The sequence below is a fragment of the Diadema setosum genome, chromosome 19 (assembly GCF_964275005.1).
Source record: "Diadema setosum chromosome 19, eeDiaSeto1, whole genome shotgun sequence".
NCBI lineage: Eukaryota > Metazoa > Echinodermata > Echinoidea > Diadematoida > Diadematidae > Diadema > Diadema setosum.
The window spans coordinates 26681279-26706636 of record NC_092703.1 but is presented as its reverse complement, the minus strand read 5'-3'; the positions used below and the strand labels follow the sequence as shown (position 1 = coordinate 26706636).

The window sequence follows — 25358 nt, the reverse complement described above, 5'->3', positions numbered from 1 at the left end:
TTCATCTCTTTCTTCTCCGTCACCAAAGGCTCTACTAATAATTATCTGTATTTCATACATATAGCAGGCTTGATGGCAAATTGAAATTGCTGGGTATTGTCAGCTAGAACCTTGTACAGCTCGATGATATAGCTCACACCGCATCCGTTCAGGTGATAACAGATCAACCCATCCAGCCATCGGAAGAGATAATGGCCTTTCGCTAACCCAACCACCCTGTCCAAACAATGTCGGGAAAAACTCTCGATTATATCCTGGCTACTACTCTAACTACTTTTAAAGGGGAATTCAACACCAGGAAAAGTTAATTTGACAAAATAAGCGTAACATTTTTTGAATATTCAAGTTTTTTGTTCAAGCGCAATAATGCCCCAGTCTCAAATCCTGATAAGTCTGACTATTCATTATTTTGAAGTCATTCAGCCAAGAATAACATTATATAAAACACTTTTATATCAGAAAAAAAATAATAATTTTCGTCACTTTGACGATCAATGGAAACTCGTGACGCAGTGACGTTATCAGCTCATTAATATTCGTATTCATATGAACTTCTAGAATATTGTTGTGCCAAATTCAGCAAAATCTCACAATGTTATAACTTCATGAACTTTTATGCGATTGTGTTCAGATTTTTCACTGTTGTGATTATAATATTTTACTACAAGTGTATTTCCAACTTTTAACTAGTCCGGAGTTCCCCTTTAAGGAACATGTTCAAAGAGAGAGAGAGAAAATCACTCAGTTTCGCCTAATTGAGTGAGAAGCTGATGGGGCCCTTAACGATCTCCCCAAACTATTGTATGTGCTTGCCCATTTAAAATTATTGATTATCAAATAATAATTTTGCCTCTTGAGAGGCTTCTGTATATCTGAAACCGAAACACTGATATATTGCAATTAAGATATTGATATACTTTTACTTTATGAAACACTAGTGATTAGTTAGATTATGACGAAACGAAACAGCACCAAACTAAACACACACACACACACACACACACACAAATGCACACAAAACAGAATATGTCTTTCTGCTTTCCCTGGTTAATGAAAGTTAAGCAAAAAAGAAACACAAAATAACACAAACAAACATCCTTTTCATATAGTGTTGGCGTCCATGTCTTACAAAGAGCTTCGTGTATAGGCGCATTCAATCCGAGTGTACACTGTGCATCGACATATGAGTAAGATACATTGTACAATAGAGAGGTTTGCCAGAGGCCCTACTCAGGGGCCTAAATTTATGTTTCAAATACATTGTATTAGAGTGAACTCGATAATGCAATATCTGCACCCCATGGATACTTCAGCATCAGCCTATAAAAGGTCATTAAGTAACAGCAAACCAAATATTAAAGCTGTAATTAAGAATTTGGCCCAGTTCACACAATAAAGTAAACCCCAACCCCATCCCACACCATGTTGTATGAATGTATTACATTTTTGCAATGCATTAAGTATACTCCTCTGGGTCATGAGTGGTTTCTCACCCTACAATGTAGACGCATGTGAATACATATGTATACATATAGTTGTACAGACAAATACTGTACATGCATGTATAGGCCTACACAGAATTAACATGACTGTAGGTCTCCTACATCACGTTAATGTATGTTAAGTATTTGCGTATACACTTAATATGCGACCATTTGTATATGATTATAAAACATGCAGTGTACAAGCACTCACATTACAATTACACACTTACCAAGAACTTGTCCGGTTGCGAGGATCCATTTCAGCGAGAACACCATCAACATGGGCAAAAGGTCCACTCCGCAGGCAAGATCCATAGCAAAACAGCTGTTAACCCTTTCTGCGCCAGGAAATTTGGACAGTGTTGTTACAACGCTAGGCCTATCACGTGGTGTTCTGTGTCAATAATATGCACTCAAATCACACAGAGGGCTAAGTAGAATACTCCGTCTGCTGTCACCCACTGTCGTTACCTGATACTTGTATGTCACTGGTTTGGCAAATTCCGCAAAGTCACATGCACTCCGCGACCAAAGTATCACATACACAGACATTTAAATGTTTTCACACACCCACGGCGCCCGTAATATTTTTCGTTCACCCATCGCAAATCCACAGGGAAGTGGTCATATACTGACTCCATGTCATAATGTTACACCTGTCATTATTCATCGTCTTGGTCGTATAGCGGCCAGGAAGCGGTACCGCCACACTAGTCCCTGAAACAACCGTATAGAATGACGCGAACCCAACACTCAAGGTAAATAACAACAGTCCATTTCATACCTGTACCTCATTTCCTCTGGAGCAGATACTTGGTGTGTGTGTGGGACTGGGACGGACTGTGCGCATGATCGGACTGGTGGTGACAGACAGACTAAAATAATTCCCCATGAAAAACAAACAAAACAAAACAAAACAAAACTTCAATGAATTCCGTGACGTAATTGATCAGTGGACAGGTAGTTCGCACAGAGGACAAAATAACTAACTGTGATTAAGTTGGAAAAGAGTCGAATGAATGAAATCACAACTATCCTACCTGGAACAATCAACAGTCGCCAGTGGTCGCCACCTCCAGCAACTGGACGGGGTTGAATTCCGCCAGCGATACACAACGACTCTCAGCATATGATGGTATATTACTAGGTCTTCTATAGCAATCAAAATTATCTGAAACCACTAGCCTGTCCATATCCTTCCGTGTTGGCGTATATTATTGTGATGTATTCACACATTTTTTATCTCGTCACAGCAGTAATATCCGTTGTGAAGTTGTGAGGAATTCCCCTCGTAACCTGTGCCACGATTCCGAACAGCCTGTGGGCCTCACATTGGCTCACATTGTCGCTGACGGTCCTTTCACCTTTTGATAATACAGGTAATGCTTGCTACCTAATCCTCGCAGTGGTTTGGAAGTGTGATCGCTTCAAGTTGTTTGCGCGGAACTCTTTTGTTCTTTTATGTGCGCCCGGGTTCTCCAACCCCCGGACCATTTCTAGTATTCAAATAGGCAAAGCAGAACCCTGAAACCTAACAATAGTTTCTCAAGCATCGGACTTGTACATGCTCACATAAGCGTGGGACTTGATAATAAACAATGAATGCCTGCTTTTAACATGCATCCATGAAGTCCGAATGGAAATAAGCTCTTTGCGGCTTGCCCCATATGGAACCTCAGTCTGCTCAGCCGCAACTGATGCGTATAATGATTATTACGTGTTATTATCTATTTCAATTGCACTGCATATGACACTGAACTCTAAGTGACCTCTTTGTTTGGCGGATTCAAAAACAAGGAAGTAAAAGAAAACAATAGCATGTGTATATATACCTCAAAGGTTTAACACTGATGGAATGTCCGCTAGGAAGTGAAGTTATTTGTGTTTTATTTTCCTTTTTGAAGAACACAGCACAATATCAGCCTACTTGTAGGAAATATACATTTATAATGTGTGCATGTATGAGAGCATATCAGGCCGCAACTGAGTTGTCAGTATATCTGCCTAAAAGTACATGTAGTATAGCATGATAGCTGGAACATACGGCAGTCAGTAATATTTATTTGATTGATTAATTTTGTACGGCAGAATTACAAGACCACATTAGAATAGCATTTCTCATACATACTCTAACACCGTTTGATCCATCGCTTAAATGTATATAATTATATTCATAATGTCAGATGATTTACCATTCTTTTTATTGATTTCAATAATAGCAATGATACTTAAAAAGCATTTTTATTTTTTATTCCAAAACTTTAAAAGTGGTTTCCGCTGTTCTAATTTTGAAGACCAGTTGAATTGCTCAGATTCATGTCTATTTAGTCATGAATCTGAGCAACTGAATTGAAATGGTGACCATGTTAATCATTTGGGTATGTATCTAATTTAGATACATACCCAGAATAATATTCATGATGATTAACATGGTCACTATTTCAATTCAAATGACTTTCACTGTACTCTTGAAGTGCCATCAGGGGCGTCACCAGCTTTTTTTTTTTTTTTTTTTTTTTTCGGGGGAGGGGGTGCGTTTTGACACTAAATGTAAATGTAACCTGTGTGTTTTTGTTTTTTGTTTTTTGTTGTTTTTGTTTATTGGCTCCTGTGTCATCATGTATATTTACATATAATCATACACTATACATTGTACATAATATACATATGATTGTATACATACACGAATCTTCGCTATGAAGGACTATACGGGAGTACATTGTGTGACGGTGTGAGATCCTCGGCGAGGGAGCGAAGCGACCGAGCGGGGGAGGGTGTGAAAGGGAGATACCACCTCCTTCGATAGGGACTTTTTGTCATCACAAAGGTGTAAATTCGGGTTTATAGAGCATTTTAAATCAAATTTCTAAGGATTAAACAACGTAAAATAAATCACTGCGAAGGACTATGATCATAACTTATGAAAAGTATTCATTTTACATAGTGGAATAATCACTGTGAAGGACTACGATTATAACATTACGGGGGTACATTATGTGACGGTGTGAGATCCTCGGCGAGGGATCATTGCGACCGAGCGGGTGAGGGTGTTGGAGGGGGATACCCCCTCCCACGGTAGGGACTTTTTGTAAAAACAGTAAAAAAGAATTTTTGAAAGTATACTACCGTTATTTTGTACTTTGTTAATGAAATTGCAGAAAGTTGATGTATTTGAAAAAAAATGGCATACAGAGAATAAATCAAATAAAATCAAATCAGAGTATAAAAGTCGCGTTTACAGAGCATTTGTAAATCAAATTTCTAGGGAATTAAACATAATAAAAAAAAAATCGCTATGAAAGACTATACGGGGGTACATTTTATATGACGGTCTTAGATCCTCGGCGAGGGAGCGAAGCGACCGAGCGGGGGAGGGTGTGGGAGGGGGATACCCCCTCCCACGGTAGGGACTTTTTGTAAAACAAGAGTGTAAAAGTCGCGTTTATAGAGCATTTAAAATCAAATTTCTAGGGAATAAAACATAGTAAAAAATCACTGCGAAGGCCTGTGAATTAAACATAGTAAAAACAAATCGCTGTGAAGGACTATGTATATGATTTTAATATACGGGGGTACATTATGGGATTGTGACGGTGTGAGATCCTCGGCGAGGGAGCGAAGCGACCGAGCAGGGGAGGGTGTGGGAGGGGGATACCCCCTCCCACGGTAGGGACTTTTTGTAAAACAAGAGTGTAAAAGTCGCGTTTATAGAGCATTTAAAATCAAATTTCTAGGGAATAAAACATAGTAAAAAATCACTGCGAAGGCCTGTGATCATAACTTTTGAAAACTATTCATTTTACTAAGTATGGGCAGGGAGAGTGAGCTACTTTTACTTTGCCATTCGTCTGAAATGTATTCATTAAAAGCTTAAACGTGATAGCATTGTTCGAGCGATACAATTTGTTCTTATGTTGTATGAGCATAGAAGCATAGAAGAAAAGGAAAAATTGAAGGTTTACTGAAGGTATTTTTCAGGGGGCACACTCGAGGACGCGAGGCTACCATCTATACACTCAATTAAATATTAGTGTATACATGTAATAATGTATATTGTTAGTGTATTATTCGCCCTGTTATGTGCGAAAATTTTCGCATTTTCAGTTATGAAATTGACAACTTTTAGACGAGAAAAGTGCCTTTATTGTTCATTTTGGTCTTTAAATAATTAATCAATTATTTTGTTACAGGGGGCACAAAAAATATGGGGGGGGGGCAAGTGCCCCTTCTGCCCCCCCTCCCCACCCCCTCGCGCTTTCAAACACACCCACACACACACAAACTGGAGGGAGATTTAAGGGAATTTGACTTTTGAATGAACATATACAACGAAGAAACAAAATAAAACACATCAATATGATTTTTTTTTTAACCGTACAGGTTCTTTGGGCAAGATGAATACGCTAATGTAAAGGGCACCCTATATCATGCATTACATACTGCCCTTACAAATTGACTAACAAGAAATTATTGATTATGTTTCCAGACACAGAGTATAAGTGGCTGCTAATTGGTATCGTGATTTTTTTAGCGAATAGGGATCGCTCTTTAAAAGTTATTAAGTTATTTCTCCTAATAATAATTATTGTCACAATAATCAATGCTGAACCTTTCATTTTAACACATTTTAGCACATGACTTTCTCTGCATAATCCAGCGGCGTCGATCCGTTTTCATGATTGGGGGGGGGGGGAGGGGGAGGTAAAAACTTGAAGGTAGAATATAGCATCAGTGCGAGGTGGCGGAGCGACCGAGCGTTCGAGGCACGACAGGAAGATTTTGCATTTTCAGACCTGAAATTCAACGTTCTAGTGCACACTTCTGGTGAAATTTGTGGGGGGGGGGGGGGCGGGTTTCCTATCAAAAAAAAGAGGAAAAAGATAACTGCTTTACTAACTCGCGGCAAAATCCACTCCAGCGGTGTCGATCCGTTTTCATGATGGGGGGGGGGGGGGGACCCAAATTTGAAGGTGGAATTTAGCATATTATATGTGCGAGGGAGCGGGGGAGGGTGTGGGAGGGGTGTATCCCGACCCCCTCCCACGACAGGGAGATTTTGCATTTTCAGACCTGAAATTCAACGTTCTAGCGCACACTTCAGGTGAATTTTTTTTTCCATAAATAAAAAAGAGATAACTGCTTTACTAACTCGCGGCATCTCAGCCCTTGTTTCCACGTGTGCAACATCACTGTGTAGGCATAGTAATACATGGAAATTGACAGGGGGAGGGTGTTGGAGGGGTAGCCCCTTCCCAGACGGCGGAGCTTTTGCATTTTTAGAATTGAAATAGAACAATCTAATGCACACTTCTTTGAAGTACTCCGAAAAATTGTCAGTCCCCAAATGTGTCGAGTCCTGTTAATCTGTGGGTAGGAACCGAGCGGGGGAAACATAAATCAAAGAGGATGAGGGAACTTTTGAATATATTTGAATTCAAGTATCAGATATCAAACATACTTTTTGATGAAACATTCTGAAATTTGTAAATCTCCCAAGTTTGCTAAGTGTATGGTTGGAGACCTAACGGGGGAGGGTGTGCGAGGGGTATCCCCCTCCCACGCGACAGAGCTTTTGTATTTTCAAAATTAAATTCAATAATCCGTTGCACAATGAGTGAAATACCGTATGGATACAGTACGGTCGATAGAGAGTAAACACAGTAAAGGAACATCAGTGCTGCCAGAGCCCGGGGTGCGATTTCTTTTTGTCCCTGGTGCAAAATAAAATAAACATAATAGAGATAATAAAAAAGAACAATCATTTAGAGTCCGGGGTTGAGTCGCTCGCAGACTGAAGTGGTATTTTTTTTTAAAGTCTGAAGGGGGGGGGGGGGGGTGCGTTCGCACCCAGCGCAACCCCCCCCCCCCCCCACCATGACGCCCATGGCCATTGTTACTTCTTTGGTTTTCATGACAGATTCGATCCAGTGATTTGTCCGAAGTGTTGGACTTCATTAAGTGTTCTATGTGGACTTGATCAAACCGATAGTCATCCATTATTTAGAACGCTCTCTTAGCAATGGAATGAATCGTTTTAATTCGACTGAAGGAACGCATATTCATATTCGGCCACGGTATTGTGCAAGGTGTAATCACGCATGTGGAGTGGTAAGTGTTATTGACAAAGAATAATGTATGAAGAGCGTCTACCATTATTTTGTTTAGTCAAATAAAGTGTATAACATTTGTTTGTCTGGGCTAGGGGAGATTCACCATACAAGAGTTTTATATAGTTTATGGCTGTGAACTGTAAACATACGGAAATCATTGAATATCAGATGGTACCAGTCCACCGATCATCGAATGTTAGTAGATCTAGTCTATACACTTTTTGATTTATACTTCCGTGTACGTACACGTATGTTTATATTACAAATTATATTCATCACATAACTGGAAAAAAGGACGACATTATTCAATGAACCTGACATGAATGGGGAACTCATATCAGAATGCAAGGATAGGCAGGTAGTCATGACATCGTGAATGCCAGAAATTCATTTGAAGAAATTTATTGGACATATAGCAGTTCATACGATAAAATCGCAGCTGCTGCCTACCATTTTTTGCTTGTTAAGATAATGAGGGTGGTATGGATGATATTTCTAGTGGTATTTTGATAGAGGTAAGGGATATGGAAGAGTCGTAAACTGCCATGGATGACATCGTTTCATTATCATTTTATCATTTTGATTTATGAGCTATTTTATTCGACGAAAATGTATCCATGTGTATGCTGAGTTCTCCTTGATCGAATTATACAATTTATTGAAAAATCATTATCGATTATCTTGTTCTACATGATTGAATACAATGATTTCATTATATATATTCATGTCATCGTTAATGTATGGCAAACGAAAGGAAATTTAATATCATTTAAATCTTAACAAACTGTTTAATGACTTGAAATAACAGACTTTGAAGTATTTATCAGCTCTCAGAGAGTACATATAGTGATATATATAGTGATACCACTTGTTCCTATGGAAAATGGACTCTAAATATTGCAACTGATTGACAAATTGCCCTACATCGACGTAAATAAGCGCTGAATTGATCAGTGTTTTAGTAGTAGCCATGATAAAAAATCATGAGCGTACTTACTCGAGCAGGATTCGAACCTACGGCCTCCTGATCTCTGGTGGTCTGTGGAGATGACGCCTGTCCGGAGATAAGGAGGTCGTAGGTTCGAATCCTGCTGGAGTAAGTACGCCCATGATTTTTTTATCATGACTACTACTAAAACACTAAACAATTCAGTGCTTATTTACGTCGATGTAGGGCAATTTGTCAATCAGTTGCAATGAAAACACCTCGACGGAAGAATTTCATGAATTTGAAGGGCACTAAATATGAAATATGTTGAGAATCGATGATGTATTTGCGTTTTCACGAAATTGTGTGAGTTAAACTTTAGATTATTTCAGGATGGTTTCACTAATATATATATATATATATATATATATATATATATATATATATATATATATATATATATATCAAACAGACATTGTAAATGATCTTGAAAAGGGAGAGTTAGAGAAAAACATTTCGCATGATCTAAAAATGCAATGTTGAAGTTTCTATATACTGCATTATCATTTTTGTTCGTTTAATAGACAAGATTGTCCAAAAGTAAACCAACTGCGGCAGGTTACATCGGTTACAAAAAAGGGAAAATGAAAACAATGATTGCAAATCCATGTTTAGCAATCCTGTTTTGTAATTACTGACCCTGTTCTATATTATGTATAGTCTTTACTACATTTACTGGAGGTATCATACATAATATGGAACATTTCCTTTTGAAGAAAGCTATAGTTTGTGCATGATAAAAATACTGAGTATAAGAGTTTATTCATTTCAGTTAAGTTTTAATGATTATAATCATTTTCATATTTCTAAAACAATAAACAATACATAGTGGTGAAGTAAATAATACATCTCGCAAAAAGAAATGAATGGGAAAAGATTACTTATCATAATGATAAAGCCCTTAATATCATTAACGTATGCTGATTATTGTCGATGGAAAAGAACAAAGAGAGAGAGAGAGAGAGAGCAAGAAACATGAAGGAAAGCAACGAATGGTTAAAGCTTGAAAAACAGGGACTGAAGGTTTCCTAGGGAAATGAGCTCTTACCATCAATACGGAGATCGGAAATGATTTAAAACTGATCAAAACAAATTTTCATATAGAAACTAACAAAACAAAACATAACTTGGGTGATTTCTCTATTGAAGCACAACCACAATAGTGAAGAAGGACATTGTATCGAGTTGACTTACTATTGCACAATAACTGCATATAGTGCAAACAGTTTACACAATAAATGGCATAACATGGATCCTGAATGGTTGTCATTGATCATTTGAGATCTATTCCCACAACAGTGCAATCAGTCTATAAAAATCATTTTGATTTATGTTTTCAGATATAAAGAGATGTACTTCAAGATGTATCTTTTAAATCGTTTTACTGCTTGGGTCTTGATGACATGATTATATATATATATATATATATATATATATATATTTTTAACAGAAAACTGTTCGTGGAATTAGCTTTATAACTCACCCTGCTGATGGGATATGTAGGAACCAAATGGATTCTCTTGAACTTGTTTTGAAAGAGTGTCGGTGGTACATTCGAGGAAAAATTATACATAAATATTCCAACGTTATAAATAAACAATTCCAAAGTTTTTGACATCTTATTCCTGGTATATATATATATATATATATATATATATATATATATATTATATATATATATATATATATATATATATATATATATATATATATATATATAAATGTATGTATGTATATATTTCATGGGAAAGATATACAGCGTGATCAGTAGTCCGCATAGCGGATTTTTGAATGATGAGGAGCTGTGTGTGTTTTTCTGAAGGGTTATTGCACTGTATGCTCATGCAAGAATACCGTCATTCAGGTGAGGAGGAAATCAAGGCTGGTATTCGGAGGAAAGCATATTTTCATGATATTTCGTAACACAAAATGTTGACAATGAAATAGCTACGTTAGAATGAAATATTTGGGGCTTTGATATGTCATATCTTTTCATAATATGTTAATAAATGATAGTAAAACGTAAAATTATTGCTAGGTTTACAAAAATCATCTGCGTGGGTCGTTTATGAGTTTTGTGTTGTTATTTCAACCAGAAGTACATTGTGGTCCATACAAACACTAATTTTTTGTCATTATCGTTGTTTTAAAAATCAAGATGATTCCAAACTGTCTTTTCTCATGGCCAACAAGGAAACGTATACAATCGACGAACTACAGAGTGCAAAATAGATATGCCTGTTACCATTTGATGTTAACATTTTACACACATTTTGGTTTTGAATGTTCACTGCAAAAAGTCCGGTGTTAAATATGAAACACCGAGCTGATGTTAAATTTCCGGTGCTCATTTATGATGTTAGATAAACACCTCTGGGTGTCATTTAAAAATATAGAATTGTTTTTTGAATAGTTTCTTCGTTACTATTCTTCTTGTTGATTTTGAACTTCAACAAGACGATCAAGAATTTTCCGATAAAGTACTTGAATTTTGAAAGAAAAAAGTGTGAACACATTTACACCATAGTAACACCAGTTGGTGTGGTCTCATATTGAAGCTGGACGGGTGTTATATCATTAACATTAACACCACCAATATCAAATCAACACCATGCAGTGTCAAAAATATCACCAGCTACAGTGTCAAATTAACACCACGAAGTGCCAGGTGAACAATTTTCAACACCATCACAACATACCTTCTACACCTGTGGGTGTGGTCCTCTATTGACACTGTCTTGTCGGTGTTAGATTTAACACCCATGGTGTTAAATCTAACACCGATGTTTTTGCTGATACTGGCTGACGCTGATACTTCCTTCCTTCTCAAAGCGAAATCTAAACTCGGAGCACAGATATTTCATTCCACAAAACCAAACCAAACAAATAAATAAACATGCGATATTGTGGGTCGAGCATAGCTCAGACATCTGTAGCCATCACTCCAAAACTAGAACTATTTTTTCATTGGCACTCACCCTATACACATATCCTTTATATTTCATATATTTCCTGTTCTTTCTTTCTTAAAGAGTAACACGACCTAGATCTTTTGACAGCATTTGTTAACTTTCCTTATGGAGACCAATTTAACACTCTTGCTTACTATCAATTCACCTGCGTAAGTCTTGTAACATTGATTGCAAAGTGTCTACACTTTATATTGCCCATTGAAAAATATGATTTTAGCTGGTGTTCTATATGAAACCAATAATGCTCGCATTCAGTTTTTGAAGTTTTAATCGTGTAATAGAGAGGTTGCTTCATCCGTCTGTTTCTTAATATCTCTCAAGTGCTTGGCAAGGAGTGTAAGCACAAACATGATGGCCTCGGCTGCTCCTATCGTCATAAAGGACACGTTGAAACCATGGAATTTTTCGGCAAGTGCCCCTGAAAGGTGGTAAGAGACAGAAGAATCAAAGCGAAACGAAACAAATACATCAATGAAAAAACAATGTCACCAGGACGATCTCGGATCTCTACTTTTTTTTTCAGGCTGATTCGCAAAAAAAAAAAAAAAAAAAATATATATATATATATATATATATATATATATCTTTATTGCACAATAATTTCATCTTCTTTGGAACAGAAGATGTGAAAGAAGAACAGCCCCTATCAAGAAACAAAACCATCCAAACATACAAACAAACAAATAATTAAGCAAAAAAAAAAAATGGGATATTAAGTAAGTGACAAGACTAGTGCTGGTGTTAGTGCTATTTCAGTGCTATTTCAGCACTAGCACCAGCCATAACTGAAAACTTGAAATCAGTCAGCGTCAGTATGTTGAACTCAAAAGTATGACCGAGCAGCTGCATTTATTGGGCTCATACCTGTAAATATAATGGAATATCCCTGACCGCATCACAAAATCGTACCAAAGATACTAAAATAAATGAAGAATAAAATTATTAAAAATTAGAAAAGTCAGTTTGGCAACATCAAAAAATCACACTGAATAACTGCAGATATTGAGCATAAATTTTCCTCTAAACTGCATTTTGTTTGGAAGATGAAATTTGAAAGGACTGTATTTGATTGGGTGCATGTACGGAAAATATGTTGTTGGGGGTTTTTTTAAGTAAAAAGAACTCGTAGTCTGGTTTTGCGGACCCTTGAACAGAGTTTGACCTGAAGAACCCCCCTTGAAAATTTGATGGATGAAAGGGTATACCTCACTTTTTCAGGTTACCCAAGATGAAACACCCTATTTCTCCCATTTATTTTACAGAATTTTTTTGAATTTTGAATTTTAACACACATCTCTATAGGGAAATATTTAAGAGTCTGAGCCCTACAGGCGAGCTCGCCCAGTACCTCCTAGTATGGCTTCCAGACCATCTGTCTGTAGTACTATTTTGCACCCCATAATATTCACACCCTCTAACGACGAGAGAAGTCAGCGAAGGCGCATTTTGTGGAATCGACTCTAATTGGCGGAGGGTCTGGAAACGAGACAAAGTACCGGTACCTCCTTGATTATGACGTATAGTTCCAGTAACCATTTTGTCACGAAATAATCCAAGTTATCGGGGTTATCTACATAATTTATGAAGAGTTTGTTCGCAAAAACCGATAAGTCCATTTTTGAAGATTTTGAAGTACCGTCTCTGTCATAAAGTACAAATAATACCTTTTAAGTGATATATTGGTGACTACATATAAAGGTACATTTTTAAGTTATGGTCAAAAGAAGCAAAAATTTTCTTATTATTCTCTTTATTTTTCTTGACCTTTAATCGCAAATATCTCCATTTGGCAAATATGGACTTATCGATTTTTGCGAACAAACTCTTCATTATTACATACCAACAGCGTAATGATTCATACTCACCTGCTAGTGGTACACCAAGCAAGGTCCCTATTCCCCTGAGAAAGGGTTCTACTCCCGCTACAGCTGGGAATAAATCTGGCGGTGAGAGCTGTCTCAGGAGAAGGGGAATCAGAACGCCCCGGACAGATATGCAAAGAGAATTTATACCGCTTCCAACAACCATCATGGGATACAAGTAGAGAAGGGTGTCGAGAAGCAAGGTAAGTCCACTCAATGCGGTAGCAATCAGGAAAAGTTCGAGAAGATACTCTTTGCAACGCACTGAAAAGAGCCCTGTGCCAAGTCGACCAATAAAGTTCGTCCCAGCAGCTACGCTACTCAGCAACAGTGAACTGTCTATAGGTGCGCCGCTTCCATATGCCCGTGGCAGGAGGAACGTGTGCCAAGCACCCGACATGAAATTGAACGGGATGACGGTTACCAAAAGAAGAGCTAAGTGGGGAATTCTGCTGAATAAAATGTTAATCAAGTCTCCAACTCTCCCGAGACTTGTCGCCTCTTCGCGATCTGGAGCGGACTGTCTTGCAGTTAAGCGACATCCACTTCGACTCCCACTCTGATCGCTCGATTTTCCTTCCAGCTGTTCTATAGATTTTATCTCGTCATGGTTGTTCCCTTTATTGTCTGAAGCCGCTGCGGCATTCAAAACTTCAGTGGGTTCTGAAGCCCGCCGCGTAGTTTGGCCATGACTTCCCCCTGCCGATCGGTGAATGTCCCCAGAATCCTTCGTCTCTCCTGCTGTGGCTAGGCAATCACTATTGCCTTCGGTAGAAAGTTCCACGCATTCCGCATCACTTTCGCTGTCCATGGTCCCTAGTAATCTCGAATTCTCCCCTTCATCCGGTTGGCCATCGCTTCTCATTTGGTCATTTGCCGTACATCTTCCCGCAGTGGGTAAAACCAACAACGCAAGGGGGACTTCGTGACATGCTAATCCCCCTAATATCAACATGGCTCCTCTCCAGGAGTATGCCTTCGTCAAGAAATGGCCAATCCATGGGAGTAGGATCATTCCAAAGGAGAATCCAGTCAGACTCACGGTAACGTAGATATTAAAGAATGCTCCGGCTTGTGCATTGAATTCAAGAGTTGAGCATATTGCTATCACACAGCTGCCATATCCTGGAGATTAATGGGATGAAATAATCATTTTCAACGACAATTTATAAAGAGCATTATCCCCCTCCCCAAGAAAAATCCATATTGATTTCACAAAGCCAGTCAGAAGTTTTCATTTTGTTCTTTCGCTATTTCGTTCCTCTTTGTAAGTTTCTGGGTAGTTGGCTTCCATTCTGCTATTTTCTGTCTGGAAAGCTACTTTTTTTTATCAGCATCAAAACATGATCTCGGAGAATCTCATGTTCTAGCTACCTTTCAGGACGTTATCCAAATTATAATCAATATAATTCGGGAGGGCGCTCTTCACCGACTCTGAAATTGTTACGACGATTTTTCTCTGCGGTGAAAACCTCTAAATCTGCAATCATAGAAACTGTTTTGGAAAGAAATTTGTGACTGAAGATCATATTGGAACACTTGTGAATCCTTTGTGCTTACTGGAATGGTGGATGACAACTCTGAAATAGAAAATAGCAGGATTTGATTTGAACTGCAGCACACGGATCCTGACTTTGAAAATGGCGGCACGCAGTGACACGTCATACGCCGAGAAAGCGGCCCATGCTTTCCCTTCTGCGAAACCTGAGGAACAGCTCGGAGGTAAGCCAGTCTTCCTGAAAAATAAAGACATACCATCAGTGAGTGAAAAGGGAATGTCAAACGAGGACATGTACAAATGCCTCATCCGTAGTGTGCAAGGACGAGAAATTAAAGGGATACAGAGAATTCGTGGTCTATGGAGGCTGTACGTGGAAAATCGGGAGTCAAGAATGAAACTGATAACAAATGGCTTGAACATCAGAAATGCCAATGTCGCAGTGTATGACCAAAACCCTTTCATCACAGCTGGGAAAGAAAACAGTCTACGTCTCCTCATCAGAGACATACCACTTTCAGTTCTCGATACTGTCATCAGCGATGAACTGGAAAAATGCAAACACAAGGTCCTCGGTGCCCCCATCCGTGAACGTCTCCGTGTAGATGGTCTGCTCACTGACTGCCTGACCGGCAACCGGATAGTCTACATACAGCATCCATCGAAGCCCCTGCCTCGAGACATAAACTTTGGTATTTTTAAAGCCAAAGTCTACCACTATGGCCAGATCATACCACCTGCAAGGGCAACCCTCATGTGCTCACGTTGTTTGAATGCAGGGCATCAACGATCGCAATGCAACAACCCCATCGTCTGTCGACGATGTAAACAACCCGGACACCTGCAACAGGAATGCTCCTTCGAGACCCCGCCCACCTCACCGACCAGAGACGCCAGCGAACATGGACCGATGCCAGCACCATCGCCTTCCCCGTCGGCATCAGCCTCTGCTGCTACACCACCAGTGCACCTGATCGAACAGCTGATCGCATCGGGTCGACAAGCCGCGAATACAGCGAGTGCTCGTCAATCACTCCATGACAACCAGACGCACATCCAGCCCAAGATTACGCAATACCTAGTCGGGGATCGCAACGCATCACAGCCGCGACAGTCCGCTGACAAGTCCAACGGAGAAATTTCAACTCCCACGCCGACAGAGCCTGTCACTGATCTCGCAGCAGACCGGTCGGAGATGACCGACTCTCGCACACACTCGGAAGCTTCGAGCGAAGATTCATCGAGCGAAGATGACGGTGTGGAAGCGTTGTCTGAACTCTCCGCTGAGTCACCGGAACTACCTAAACGAGCAACAAAAGAAAGGAAAGTGAAACAAACGAAACGGAAGCAGAAATCTTCGAAAAAAGTACCAAAGAAGAGATGAGTGAAGTGACAAAGAATATACTTGTGTTCTCTTTTCCCTTTATCTAAATGGCGAACTGTCATATTATCAGTTTGAATGTAAGAGGTTTGAGAAATAAAGACAAAAGAAGTCAAGTTTTTCATTGGTGTAAGCACCAGAAGGCAGATATTGTATTTTTTTCAAGAGACATACTGGTGCAATGATTTTGAATCAATTGTCAGAAGTGAATGGCGGGGTCCGTGCTTCTTTGCGCATGGATCAAATCATTCACGAGGAGTTTCAATTTTATTTAACGATAGACTTGATGCTCAAAATATTGTAGTAAAATGTACCTTGAACGGTCAACTACTAATACTCAGAGTAAAAGTTCAAGAAACTAATCTCATGTTAATCAATGTGTATGCGCCAACGCAAAGGCAATACAGAGAGAGTTACTTTCATAGATTGAACTCTGAATTACGTAAGCATTATACATGTGATTGTGAATTGATCTTAGGAGGAGATTGGAATTGTATTTTGAATATAAGCAAAGATGTGCAAGGATCGAAGAACAAATATTATAGAAGACCTGTAAATCTTACAAAGATAATGAAAAAGTATGCTTCGATTGATGTTTGGAGATCAATGCACCAAGACTTGAAACGATTCACCTGGCGGAATGTATCTTTGAAGAGGGCTTCTAGATTAGATTTTTGGCTGGTGACGAAAAATATTAAAGGAAAAACAATGTGTACTGACATCCGACCAGCCATTAGGTCTGACCACAACGCAATATCAATCAAACTGTGTATTAAACAAAACATGAGAGACCCAGGTTATTGGAAAATCAATAATGATATTTTATTTGATAAAGAGTACCAAAATGGAATTTTCAAAATTATAGACTCATTTTCAACAAACTGTTTGCCTGTGCAAATGAGATGGGAAATGTTTAAAGTTCAAGTTCGTGAATTCTCACAGAAATATTGTAAGAAAAAGGCACTTGGAAAGAAAGACTCCAAATTGTCATTAGAAGCAAAACTAGCTCAACTTGGAAAATGTATTAATGTGAATGAGTGTAATGAAGAGGTATTAAGTTCTTATTCTGATGTAAAAGAGAAGTTGGAGAAGATTTATAAATACGAAGCCAAGGGAGCTGGTATACGAGCTCGAACAAGGTGGATTGAGAAAGGAGAAAAAAGCACGAAGTACTTTTTGAACTTAGAAAAGATGAATGCAAAGAAAAGAGAAATTACACATTTGAAATGTGATAAGGATAATCGTATTATTGAAGGAAATGAAAAGATACTGAAAGAGATTGTTGATTTTTATTCAAAATTATACAAAAAAGAAACACAAACCAGACAAAGTATGGAAAGTTATACCTGTTCACAAAATATCAAACGTCTCTCTGATGAAAATAAGATAATGTGTGAAGGGTTACTCACACAAGAAGAATGTAAAAAGGCTGTATTTGCAATGCAAAAAGATAAGGCACCCGGTCTAGATGGAATTTCTGCAGAGTTTTATCAGGTGTTCTGGCCGAGAATACAAGTGTTTCTCGTAGAAGCCTTGAATGAAAATTATTTATCTGGAATGATGTTAAATACCCAAAGAAAAGGTCTCATCACATTGTTATTTAAAAAAGGTGACAGTCAACAGCTGAAAAACTGGAGACCTATCACTTTACTCTACTGTGACTATAAGATAATAGCAGCAGTTTTGGCCGCAAGGGTACAAAAGGTCATTGGCGGTATTGTGAATGACACTCAGACAGGATACATAAAGGGCCGCTTAGCTGCCTGCAATGTAAGGTTAACGAAAGATATCATTGAATATGTTATGAAAAGCGGTAAAACCGGAGCAATAATGCTAGCAGACTTTGCTAAGGCATTTGATGTTTTGGATATAGAATTTTTGAGTTTGTGTTTAGAAAGATTAAATTTTGGCGAATCATTTCGAAAATGGATTCGTACTCTTTACACGCACATATCGAGCTCTGTATTGATTAATGGTTGGATATCGGAAAGTTTTAATGTTGAAAGAGGAGTCCGACAAGGATGTCCACTGTCATCACTATTATTCATTTTAGCAGCTGAATTCATGGCCAACAGCATCAGAGAAAACAGAAGTATTCGGCCAATGGAATTAGCAGGCTATGATTTTCAACTTAAACTGTTACAATATGCTGATGATACCTTGTTTTTTGTTCAAGATGAAAAATCGTTAGAGGAAATTTTAACAGAGTTATATTCTTTTGGAGATGTAGCAGGTCCAAAGATTAACAAAGATAAAACATTTATGATTTGGTTGGGTAAACAGAGTGAACGTTGGAATTTAGATAAGTTTTATTTGAAGTGGTCGAGTAAACCAGTTAGATATTTGGGACATTATATTCACCCCAATAATGATGCAGCTTTGGAGTTAGATTGGGAGCAAAAATTATTCAAGTTGCAAAAAATCCTTGACAGTTGGACAAAGAGAAGTTTAACCATCTTTGGACGAGTTATTGTTTTAAAAAGCTTAGCCCTTAGTCAAGTTATTCATCTGATAATGGTAGATTCAATACCGTTTAAATTTTTGAAAATTTTGAAAAATATGGTGTTCAAGTTTATATGGAAAAGAAAAAATGAAAAAATAAAGCGAAGTATTATTACAGAAGATTTCAGCAAAGGTGGAATAAAGATGATGGATATACAAAAACAATTGCTAAGTTTTCGGTTGAAATGGCTGGGTCGTTTTCTCAATGACTCAAGAGATATATGGAAAATAGTGTGCTCTTATTGGTTTGATTTGCTAGGGGGTATTATTTTGCTGCTGAATTGTAATTACAACACGAGTAATATTAATGAAATTGATAAGAAAGTTCCAAAGTTTTATAAAGAAATTTTACAGGCATGGGAACAAATACGATATTGTACTACAGTGAAAGATATCAACAGTGTAAACAGTGGGTCAACTGATGTTTTAAATCAGATTGTTTGGTATAACAAACTTATATTGTTTGACAAGCATTCGCTGTTTTATAAAGATGGTATGAAAGTGGCATACTCTATTTTGGAGATTTAGTAACAATAAATGGTTTCCGGTCTTTTGAATACATTATGTCAGAAATTAATTTTAAAGGAAGAAAATGTACTGCAATTTTTGATATGCAACATTACAAAAAGCAATACCATTAGTAAGGTATAACATGATACGTAAGGAAATGTTTGATAGTTATATCAGAAAAGAAACAGTATTGTGTATACCAAGAGTATGTGTTTCGAAAAAAGTAGTTTTCATTATGGATCTAAGCAGCAAGGCATTGTATAATTTGATACCTTCAAAAAACTTGTTAACCAATACATGTTCCTTATATTGGGAGAACAAGTTTCATTTCCAAGCTGATTGGGCCAGTGTATTCAGATATAATTTAGAATATATAAAAGAAAACAAATTACGAGAATTTAATTTGAAATTGTTGTATAATTTATTGCCAGTGAGAAGTAATCTATTCAAATGGGGTTTAAGTCATGATAATTTGTGCCCGAACTGCAACGTAAAAGAAGATATTGTTCATGCTTTCATTGAATGCAAACTTAATAAAAATTTTCTTTCATACGTAAGGAGTTTGTTACAAGATGTATACCATGTAACAGTAACAAATATCAATGTTTCACATTTACTGAAAATACAGTGTAAGAGTCAGTATAGTTTGTTTTTGACAATAGCATTTTGGAGTATTTATAAGCTTATTTTGAAACGGAATGAAACCAGTAATGATAAAAGAAGTTGTTCTTTAAAGTATGTGTTTATGAGAGAAATTAAAACGAGAATAGAAATACAATGTTATATGAAACATAGAAGAACACTACGGAGAAATGAACAGTTGTTACCAAGCGAATTGTTGAACCTCTAATGCACGATTGTGCTTGCATCACTTTTATGTGACATCGTTGCGAAGATATTATTTTGATTGTGTATTTTGAATGGAATCCTGAATAAATCCTCAGATGAGGCAAAAGAAAAAAAAAATAATCAATATAATTCAAAAAGTGTTCAAAGCAAATAGAAATTCTCACAGATGGAAATTAATGCGGAACTTCACAAATCTGTGCATAATGCATACACGTGGCGGTCCAAGTCTGCTTGGATTTTGACTTCTTTTTTTTTTTAATTTCTCGAATTCTAACAGCTGAAGTTGCTATTATCATTGAATCAAATTATCATTATTTTCATAAAATGTTCATTATTCTGTGAATCGTTTAGCAACTAATGATAACAGAGGACCCTTCTTTTTTCGAACTCCCTGTTCTGTTAAAGTAGAAAAACCGACATGTTATAAAGTTTGTTATCATGAAAATTAGTAACATTTCGGTTCTTTGAAGTGCCCAGTTAAATAAGGAAGTGCACGTTAATATTTACGTCTTTACTGATTTATATATATTGTGACGAATGTTCGCGTCGCAGACATATATCCCACTGGTCCTTACGCCATATATGTGTTGTGAATAACTTTGGTGGTAGATGTGTGTGATGATAGATTGGTGTCTACGCCGAACTTCGGTCAGGATGGCCAAGCTAGGCGCGAGTTCGTTCGGCCGCAATATACGGCCCAAGATACCAGTTAATTCCTACCAATTATTTATTCCTACCAGTTCTCCATCAACAGTCCATCATACCAGCTTCACACATTTACTACTGAATTACGTCTACCAATAGAACTATCTTTACTACCAGTCACCACCAAAGACCACTCACCTGCACTCACTTTAGGGTTCTTACGTAGGAAAAATCACTCTTCCCTCAATGGTTTAACTTCCAACTGGTAGTATTTAATTCTGAATACTTGAATAACAGTCCAACAATCCAACACGCGTTTACAGTTCACTGCGCCCGCCCACACGGTTTTGGTACCATCAAATTCCGAACCTTAAGTCCTGCTCCAGTATGCTATAGGTTACAAAAACCTAGACTAGCGCCACACTTAGCCCCTGCAATAAATCTGCTAAAGGCTCGAACGCTAAAGCTCGATCCACTCAACACGTGCTACGACATGTTTACCCTATCCGTCCCAACTCGACATCGAATCGTGAACTTAATTACCTTATTATATCTTTACTCAATAATTATAAGCGTAGTTAATCAATATTTCTACCACTAAATTACCAATAAAGGAAGCAATTCTCACCAAACCCCTACATATTTAGTCTCAAATTACTGGTATCCATTATTTCTCTCTGAATCATAAATCATCTTACCCCCTTCATGCCCCTATCTTACGTAATATTCAATAATTTTACCAAAACCGGAATTTTAGACCTCACTTAATAACGTCATTACCATATAATAATCGATTACACTTTTAGTACTATCGATAGTGAATTATCAATACACAGCTTATTATACACAGACTATACAGCGGAATTGATCGATTTCGCTACACGACCCCCCGACCCACCAAGCTCGGTCCCCGAGCTTATACCACTTAATATTCTGAACACTTTAAACGTCAATACTTTAAACACAAACCGACCTCCATTACATTCCGACTGGTATCAACTACCCTGATATCAACTACCAAAATACTTATACTGGTGTCCACCGACCACCAAATCTTTTAAAACATCATCTTATGATTTATAAGAACACTCATTACTTCTTTCGGACCATAAACACTATGTACATTCTAATGCTACTTCTCCAACCTTGTCTATTACCTTTGCTTCCAACATGGACACAACAAACTCTAAATGTGAGAAGAAGAAGAAAGGCTATGGCTCCAAAACCAGCCGTCATATATACCAATCGCAATGTTGATACCGATATGATTCTACCAACTCTTCCGAACAATTCTACCAACACCTGGTATCGCTTTAATCACTTTACTCCACTACCTCTCGGGACGATTACATCTCCGTACATAAACTTCACTAATTCCAACTTAATACCATCGTTTTCTTTTGAGAACAATTACATTGGTAATATCCATCAATCTTCAAAAAATGTTCAACTGTAACAACTTAATGTCCAATTTAAATTGGGCAGATTAAATTTAGCGTCCGTATCTGCCCTTTTCTACCAATAATCGCTTCCACATCTTCCTTCCGGTATCTGCTACCACTTTCACTATCTTCGCGAACAATTAACTTGGTAATACTCATCAGTCTTCAAGAAATGTTAAACTGTAACAACTTAATGTCCAAATTAAATTGGGCAGATTAAATTTAGCGTCCGTATCTGCCCTTCTCTACCAATAATCGCTTCCACATCTTCCTTCCGGTATTCGCTACTACTTTCACTATCTCCGCGAACAGTCCTCAAAAACGTCCAATTATAACTTATTGTCCAAACTCAAATGGGCAAATTATGTTTAACGTCCATACCTGCCCATGAATTTCTACCAAATTTCGCTTCCACTACTTTTCCTCCACGGTTTCCGTCACTACCTCCAAAAACTCGCCACCGGTCGTCAGGAACCGCTCTGTCTTCCTGGTCCACGTTCGGCCAGGCCGCAACATCAGCGTCTCGGTAGCGCTGAAACAGGTCTTCCCTCTGCGACGTAACTCTCCTAGCCTCCCTCGGATAATCCCCCCGTCAATGTCGGATGGTGACACCTGGACCCCGATTTCACATGTTACCGGGGATTTGACTTCAGGTACCACGTCCTCGATCACGAATCGCCTCCTTCCGCCCGTCAAATCGAGGAGCCCGCCGCCATAGTTGTCCTCATCCAGCACCGGGGTACTGCTTCCCTCAGAGGTGACACTCCTCTCCGGGCTGACGCTCTTCTCAGGGGTGCACCTCTCAGGCGTGCGTCGGGAAGGGGTTGAAGTAGAGGGGTGCAGGGGAGATCTACTCCGGGGTCTGCTTTGCGTTGACGGCGGCTTCTTATTCTTAATTGGCGCATAAACTGGGGTTTTCAAATGTACGCGCCCTGGAGCTACATCGGTGGCGTGAGTTCCGTAGTGGCGTTCTAATTCTCGCCTGTGCAGCGTCTGGAAAGCACAGCGATCGCACTTAAATTTAGGGGTGTGCATGTCGAATTCGTGTCGTTGCATCGAGCTTCTACTGGAAAAGGACCGTCGGCACACCTTACACCGGTAGACTTCTCCCCTATCTGAACAGGACTTGGGCTTGGGGGTAGACATCGTTCTGCATATTCGACAAATAATACCAATCGAATGTTACTCATGTCTTTAGTCAAATTCCTACAGTCATTCATACACATCTTAATAATCAATTCGTGCGAAGCTGGTATCTGACATAGTCCATATTCGCTGCTGCTTCTTCTCTTCCGGTGTTAGTTGCTGGACGCTGGCGGTACTGCTACCTAGTATCACAGCTCCTAAGCCGTCCGGTAGCATTCCGTGGGGTTTTGAAATACAGCCCCGCTGTGCTGACGTCACTGGTAGATCCAGGCCCTGCTGACCCAGGCAGCTTTTTCTTCTTTAATAACGGACAGTACTTAATGGTGTGAGCCTCGTCCCTGGTGGCGCGACAAATCGGGCATCTGTATGCCCGAAGCACAGGACAGGTAGTTTTTCCGTCTATGGACTTCAGCGCATGGCTTCCGTAGACCTGCAAACTTTCACCATTGTTTTTGCAGAAAACGCACCAGGGCACTGATCTGCTGAGTGGTCCATCACTTCCATCTCGTCCTCGTAGAGCGGTGATGTCTGGTAGAATCCCCTCGTTGCTCAGCCAACGGCTACCAGTTGACAGACACCCAGCTGCATCGCCGTCCTTCCGTAAGGCCGGATACTGGTATCTCGTCCCTAGGTCCTGGGATCCACTCTTTTTCGTCACTGTCGCTTTACATTCGTTTGACCCCAGGTAGCTATTGAACGGGCCTCGCACCTGTTCGAAATCAAAGAACTGGTTGCCCGTCTCTTGGTCCATGGACTCCCTCTTCTTCTTCCCCGTTGACACCAGCTTACTCAGCCCGAAATAATCGTTGAAGGGACTGTACAAATCGTCCCCTTTGGAAGATGCCATGGCGTCACCTGCACTGCACCTGCACATTAATAATACCACAGTCTTTAATCCTCTTTATTTAGCTCGTCGAATATATTCGAGTACCACTCGATTATTTAGATTCGTTACTTAGTGCCTAGTTATCTATAATACTGCGGCCGACGCCTATCCCTCCTTGGATAACGCCTTCCCCCATTCCATTCATCATCGTCTTCTGCCGTTGGCACAGTCGGAGACTCCCGGTTCCTAACTGGCGATTGAGAATCCACTTCTCCCTCTTCATAGGTAGAGGGGTGGGTAGCATCAGCTTCTTCCAGCCCTGACTCTTCCAGCTCTTCGTTGGCAGCAGTACCTTGCTGCTGGGTTCCAGCCTGTACCGCCTCCCTGTTTGGTTCGAACTCCCAAACTGGTCTTGGTACCCCCGTGTACTGCTTCAAACGATCTACGTGGACAACCAGTGGCTTGGAGCGAGGTGTCAATTGGAGTCGAACAGTCACGTCGGATAACTTGGTGACTATCAGGTACGGTCCCAGCCATTTGGTCTGCAGCTTTGGACTCTGGCCTTTCACCCTCATCTTGCGCCGTAGCCATGCATACTGGCCCTGGTTGAAAGCAGATCCATAGGCCTTCTGGTCATAGAACTGTTTCTGCTTCCTACAGGCCGACATCTGTTTTGCCCTGGCTCGGTTGTGGGCCCTCTGCATCCGAATCCGTAGCCCCTCCGCGTAATCGGTCTGGAGGTCCTGCTGGCCGTCAACATCATCTGGCGTGACGAGATCCCCGGGTAGTACCAATTCTCGCCCCAACATTAGCATGTTGGGAGTTTCCCCAGTTGATTCCTGAGCACAGCTACGGTAGGCACAGGTGGCGAAAGGGAGGAGTTGATCCCAATCCTTTTCCTGCCTCTCCACGTCCAGTAGTGCAGCAACTGTGTCTATTAGTGTGCGGTTGTACCTTTCTACGAGCCCGTCTGACTTTGGGTTGTAGGCTGTGGTCCTGGTCTTGTTCACCCCCATCAGTTTGCAGACTTCACTGAAGACTTCAGAGATGAAATTGCGGCCTTGGTCTGAATGCACGAATCTCGGCACTCCAAATCGACAAATGTACTCCACCACCAACTTCTCCGCCACTGTCTCCGCCCTT

General features: G+C 39.4%; 2 protein-coding genes across 2 annotated transcripts; one reads left to right on the top strand and one right to left on the bottom strand.

Moving 5' to 3' along the window:
* Positions 1–15056: 15056 nt before the first annotated feature.
* LOC140242508 (uncharacterized) lies at positions 15057–16298 on the top strand. The gene has a single exon (XM_072322243.1). The coding sequence runs from the start codon at positions 15057–15059 to the stop codon at positions 16296–16298; it is 1242 nt and encodes a 413-aa protein (XP_072178344.1).
* A 7269-nt stretch (positions 16299–23567) lies between these two features.
* LOC140242386 (uncharacterized) lies at positions 23568–24236 on the bottom strand. Its single transcript, XM_072322123.1, has one exon. The coding sequence runs from the start codon at positions 24234–24236 to the stop codon at positions 23568–23570; it is 669 nt and encodes a 222-aa protein (XP_072178224.1).
* Positions 24237–25358: the final 1122 nt, after the last annotated feature.